General features: G+C 31.8%; 1 protein-coding gene across 1 annotated transcript; it reads left to right on the forward strand.

Annotated features, from left to right (window-relative positions):
- The first annotated feature begins 3,871 nt into the window (after nt 1–3,871).
- Nucleotides 3,872–6,111, forward strand: LOC114169112 (zinc finger BED domain-containing protein RICESLEEPER 3-like). Its single transcript, XM_085669262.1, has 4 exons — nt 3,872–4,505; nt 4,818–5,317; nt 5,618–5,939; nt 6,017–6,111. Exons 1-4 carry the CDS (start codon nt 3,872–3,874, stop codon nt 6,109–6,111), a joined length of 1,551 nt encoding a protein of 516 aa, XP_085525388.1.
- The last annotated feature ends 473 nt before the right edge of the window (nt 6,112–6,584 follow it).

Genomic DNA, 6,584 nt, shown 5'->3' on the forward strand with positions numbered 1-6,584 from the left:
ATTTTCATTTATACATATCAATATTTTTACTACAACAAATCAAACTTATATAATGATAATTTTTAATCATATTTGAAATAATAGACAATTTGGTAATCTTATTTTTGGTTGATTTAAATATAATTTTTAATCTATCACATCCATCAAATCACTGACAAACTTCAACAAACTTTACTCTTAATCAAATCACTTTCACATTTAATCCCATTAAAGTGAACAAGACAAGCTTCACACTCTAATCCACTTGATTTCATCCTCTCCCTCTCCCTCCAATCAACGTTGAGGGAGAGAGGGGAAGGAAGAGGGAAATTTCTTTATTTTTCAATCATCTTATGTTATTCAATGGTTTGAGGGTGATATCAGAATTACAATTATGTTTGCAATTTATTTTTCAGTTTAATGATGAAAATGATGTAAAAATATGGCTCTGGAAATTATTTTTACAAAAATAATTAATAACGAAAATTTGAAAATTGTTTTAAAATAAGGTTTAAAAAGTAATTATTTATTATAAAATTTTTTATTTCATTATTTTATAAATATTTTTTTAATAAAATATTTTATTTTCATTTATACAAATTAATATTTTTTCTACACAAATCAAACTTATACAATGATAATTTTTAATCATTTTAAAAAAAACACAATTTGGTAATCTTGTTTTTCCTTGATTTAAATATAATTTTTAATCTATCACATCCATCAAATCACTCACAAACTTTAACAAACTTTACTCTAAATCCACCCTCTTGCACCTTTAATCCAGTTAAAGTGAACAATACAAACTTCACACTCTAATTCACTTGAATTCATCATCTCTCTCCTTCAAATCCACCTTGACGGAGAGGGGGAAAGAAGATGGAAATTCCTCTATTTTTCAATCATCTTTGTTATGCAATGATTTGACGGTAGTATAAAGATTACTATTATGTCCGCAATTTACTTTTTAGCTTAATTATGAAAATAATGTAAAAATATGCCTATTGAAATTATTTTTACAAAAATAATTAATAACAAAAATTTTAAAATTTTAATAAAATAAGGTTTAAAAATTAATTAGTAATTGTAAAAATATTTATTCCATTATTTTATAAATATTTTTTTGAATGAAATATGTTATTTTCATTTAGACATATTAATATTCTTTCTACAACAAATCAAACTTATATAATGATAATTTCAAATCATATTTAATTAAGGAAAATTTGATAATCTTGTTTTTTCTTGATTTAAATATAATTTTTCATCTATCACATTCATCAAATCACTCACAAACTTCAACAAAATTTACTCTAAATCCTCTAACTTTTAGCTTTAATCCCCTTAAAGTGAAAGAGACAAGCTTCACACTCTAATCCACTTGAATTCATCATCTCCCTCTCCCTCCAATCAACCTTGACGGAGAAAGAGGTGAAGGAAGATGGGTAATTGGTCTAATTCGCAATCATCTCTGTTATGCAATGGTTTGATGGTGATATCAAGATTACAATTATGTTGACAATTTATTTTTCAGCTTAATTATGAAAATGGTGTAAAAATATGGCTTTTCAAATTATTTTTACAAAAATAATTAATAACGAAAATTTGAAAATTGTTCTAAAATAAGGTTTAAAAAGTAATTATTAATTATAAAATGTTTTATTGCATTATTTTATAAATATTTTTTTAATAAAGTATTTTATTTTCATTTATACATGTTAATATTTTTTCTACACAAATCAAACTTATACAATGATAATTTTCAATCATTTTTAAAATAAAGGACAATTTGGTAATCTTGTTTTTCCTTGATTTAAAAATAATTTTTAATCTATCAATCCATCAAATCACTCACAAACTTTACTCTAAATCCATCCTCCTTGACCTTTAATCCACTTAAAGTGAAAAAGACAAGCTTCACACGCTAATCCACATGAATTCATCATCTCCCTCCAATCAACCTTGACGGAGAGAGGGGTGAAGGAAGATGGAAATTCCTCTATTTTGCAATCATATCGGTAAGGCAATGGTTTGAGAGTGATATCAAGATTACAATATGTCCGTAATTTATTCTTCAGCTTAATTATGAAAATGATTTAAAAATATGGCTTTTGAAATTATTTTTAAAAAATAATTAAGAACCAAAATTTTAAAATTGTTCTAAAATAAGGTTTAAAAAGTAATTATTAATTATAAAATTTTTTATTACATTATTTTATAAATATGTTTTATTAAAATATTTTATTTTCATTTATACATATTAAAATTTTTCTACAAAAAATCAAACTTATACAATGATAATTTTTAATCATTTTTAAAATAAAGCACAATTTTGTAATCTTGTTTTTCCTTAATTTAAATATAATTTTTAGTCTATCACACCATCAAATCACTCTCAAACTTCAACAAACTTTAATCTAAAACAAATCACTTTCACCTTTAATCCCCTTAAAGTGAACAAGACAAGCTTCACACTCTAATCTACGGATGGCAAAATAGGCCAGGCCCGATGGGCCAGCCCGCCAGCCCGACTGAAAAAGCAAGGGCCAGTCCAAGAATTTTAGCCCGCCAGCCCATGACAGCCCAGCCCGTCAAGCCCAATGGCCAAAACGGGCCAGCCCGCGGCCCGTACCACTTACTAAAACACATAACAACACGTGCCTAATTTTTTTATTATCCCTCCCTCACTGCGCGTCCCCCACTAGAGACCAAACCACAACTCTGCACGACTCTTCCCGATTCTCATCTCTGCGCCACACACACACACAAACTCGCTTCTCCTCCACCCACTCGCCGCTGGCCACCACGAAAGACGTTGGCCACCACGTCGCCGCTGGCCATACCTTCTTCTCCCCCACCGTGACATCCACCACGTCGCTGCCAGAAGCGAGAAAACAACGCCGTGCACGGAGAACGCAGAGCTACCGTCAGACACTGCGATTGGCGGACGAGTCTGACCGCCACGACCATATCCAAGACAGGTTTGTTCGTAATTTCCGTTCTGGTTCCCTTTCTCCCGATTTGTAACCTAAATTCTTGATTTCGTAACCCTAGATTTCTGATTTTTTGATTTTCGACCAGGACGACCCATTCTGTGAATTCTAATTGTTGTAGTTGCTGCCATTAATCGTTGTTCATCCTTCAATTTTCCCCCAATTTAAATTTCGTAGCTGCTGCCATTAATTGGTCATTTGGATTGGAGGTAACCATATCGATCCATTGCTTTTAATTGAGATGAATGATTGGTCTGGATTGTTTGTTGATGTTTGTGTAGTAAAATGTTGTTGGATTGTTGTATAATGCTATTGGATTGAAAAATGTCTGGTTGTTTTATCCCTTTCAATAATTTTCTCTCATGTTAGAGAAAATGGTTCTGAACCTTTTCAGTTCGTCAGAACCGTGGATATGTAGAAACTCTACAGTTTACAGACTTCGAGTGTTCTAAACTATTTCACAGATGTATGAACTTGTATTTGGTAATCGTTTTAGTGCTCTCAGCATAAGGTTTTACTCATATTTTCATGGATTTTGAACTCAATTTTCTAATTGTTATATTTTAAAACACAAATGCGGAATTTGATTTGTTCAATCTTCACACAATTCTCATGATTTTATGTATGCAATCTGGTTCAGTTGACATCCTAACTTTGAACAATATTAACCTTTTGCTGTAAGTTTGATGTAACATTGTAGAAGAGTCAATAACTTTGCGTATGAACACGATAATAGATCTTGTCTATGTGCCCATGATTGGATGGACCATTTCATGTAGCTTTAAATTTTCATTACATGGATTTTGAATCCTTGGGTTCTTGTTTGTGTTTTTTTTACTGAGTTTTGTTATTCTATTTGATTTGTTTGTGTTAGGATTTAGTGAACCAGATTTAATATCATGGATGAGCATGAGTCTAATAGTAGTCCTCCTCCAAGTAAAGATCATGAAACTGAAAATGTGTGTAATGAGTCTGAGAATGTTGATGCGGTTGAAGAGGATATGGATGATAGTGTAAAACTTAGAGAATCCTCTAGTAGTAAGAAAACTGAGAAGTCAAGAACTTCTGATATATGGAAATATTTTACAAGGATTGGGGCTGGTGATGATGGAAAAGAGAGGGAAAAGTGTAATGGGTGCAACAAAAAATATGTTATTGGTAGTAAAAACTATGGCACATCTCATCTGAAGCGTCACATGGAGAAATGTACTAAACTTAAATTTGAAGATGTTAGGCAAATGATAGTGGATGGGCAAGGAAAGTTAAAAGCTAGAAGAATAGATCCAATGGTTTGCCGTGAGTTGTGTGCCAATTTAATTATCCAACACAATTTACCTTTTAACTTTGTTGAGTATGAAGCTCTTAGAATTTGGATAAGCTATATCAATCCTGATGCATGTTTAGTTTCTAGAAATACAATAAAGAGTGATGTCATGAAAATACATATGAAAGAAAAAGACATGCTAAAGGAGGAGTTCAGGAAAATCAGAAATAGGATTTGTTTGACATCCGATTTGTGGACTTCTATAACTGGTGAGTGATATATTGTTCTGACAGCACATTATGTTAACACAAATTGGAAATTGTGCTCTAAAATTTTGAACTTTTGCCACTTCCCTCCACCTCACACTGGCTTTAAGCTGTCAAAGAAAATAAATGGATTTTTGCATGATTGGGGAATTGAAAAAAGAATATTTTCTTTGACTTTGGATAATGCATCTACTAATGATGTTCTGATTAGAACTTTAAAAAGTGAGCTTCTTTAGCAAAATTCTTTGGTATGTGATGGTGAGTTTATGCATATTTGTTGTTGTGCACACATTCTTAACTTGATTGTGCAAGAAGGACTAAAAGCTCTTGGTGATTCATTAGATCATATTAGGGAGAGCATAAAGTATGTAAAGGGTTTTGAAAGTAGGATGATGAAGTTTAAACAATGCATTGAAAAATTAAGGGACATTGATGCAAAAACTGCTTTGTGTATAGATGTTCCTACAAGGTGGAACTCTACTTCTTTTATGCTTGAAAGTGCCCTCAAATATAAACGAGTGTTTGGAAGTTTGCACTTGGTTGATGAGAATTATAAGTATTGTCTGTGTGATGAGAAATGGAAAAGAGTGAAAAAAATCTGTGTTTTCTTAATGCCCTTTTATGAGATCACAAATATGATTTCTGCCACATGCTACCCTACATCAAACTTGTACTTTTTACAAGTGTGGACCATCCAAACCCATTTACTGGAAAGCTTAAAAGATGAAGAAGAAGTTATCATAGATATGGCTGAAAGGATGTTGGTAAAGTTTGATAAATACTGGGATGAATATAGCACTATCCTTGCATTTCGGGCAATTTTAGACCCAAGGATGAAGTTGGAAACATTGGGCTATTGCTTTTAGAAGATAGATCCTCTAACTTGGGAAGCAAAGTTAGAGAAGATTAAAGAAAAATTGTACAAGTTATTCTCTGAATATTGCTCCAAGAATGACACTTCCAATCCCCTAAAGTGTTATGCATATGTCAACAACATCATCCTCAATTGATTCTATCAAGTCCAATGCACTTCATGTAAGTCATATTACTTTCTAATACATAAATTACTATGCATAAACTTATTGATTAAACTATGATTATGGTTTTTATGTTAGGAATTAAAACAACGCAAGATTCAAGCTTCTGTTAATACGGGGAAGAACCAACTTGACATATACTTGGATGAGCCAACATTGAATGCTGATATTACTGAAAGTATGGATGTTCTTGAATGGTGGAAGAGTAATAGTCAACGTTTCTCAGATTTGTCAATCATGGCTAGGGACTTGCTGAGCATCCCAATCACTACTGTTGCATCTGAATCTGCTTTCAGCTTTGGTTCAAGGATCTTGAATAAGTATAGAAGTCGTCTATTGTCAAAACATGTTGAAGCAATTATTTGTACTAGCAGATGGATGCATGGGTTTCGTGAATATGGTAACTTTTGAATTTTCAATTCTGACTTAAATATTTTCAATAATACTTTCAATAATAAATCCATGTATTTTTTTAAGATGATGATGATGATGACAATGGAATAGCTGAGGGTAGTACTTCTAAGGCTGCATCTAATAACCCTGGCACTGAATTGGATATTGATGAAAATTGAAGGTGAGTAACTTAGTTAATATAAATTACAGATACTTAGTTAATATAACTTAGTTATTTTCTTGCCACTATGATGAAATAACTACTGCCACTGAGTCTGTGATCAAATTGATGTGTGTACTATGATACTATCCTCTGCATGTTCGTGCCTTCCTTTTATTTGATCTGTGATCAAACTGATTTGGAGGGTTTATATGCTTCTATAGCACATTGTATTTGTATATTCACTGTGATAATTAATGCTTCTGTTTTTTTATGTAGCTTGCACTTTGGTTATGTTCCATGCCTAAAGTACTCTCATTCAGACATGTTATTGATGTTGCAACTGCAACTGTGACCTTGATGATGACTATGAAAGAGCCAAACGTCATTTACATTTTGTTTTTAATCATTTCAATTTGTTTGGACTTTGTGATGATGGACTATTGTTGTATTAATGCATATGCAGTCTGTTAATGTAAGCATATTTGCATG

Source organism: Vigna unguiculata, chromosome 11 (assembly GCF_037176805.1).
Source record: "Vigna unguiculata cultivar grain cowpea cultivar isolate G323 ecotype 2 chromosome 11, ASM3717680v1, whole genome shotgun sequence".
NCBI classification, from domain to species: Eukaryota; Viridiplantae; Streptophyta; class Magnoliopsida; order Fabales; family Fabaceae; genus Vigna; species Vigna unguiculata.

Coding starts and splice junctions, on each gene's coding strand:
- LOC114169112 (XM_085669262.1), top strand. CDS start 3,872: ATGGATGAGCATGAGTCTAATAGTAGTCCTCCTCCAAGTAAAGATCAT. Junction 4,506..4,817: donor TTTGTGGACTTCTATAACTG/GTGAGTGATATA, acceptor TTGTGCAAGAAG/GACTAAAAGCTCTTGGTGAT. Junction 5,318..5,617: donor GCACTATCCTTGCATTTCGG/GCAATTTTAGAC, acceptor TTTTTATGTTAG/GAATTAAAACAACGCAAGAT.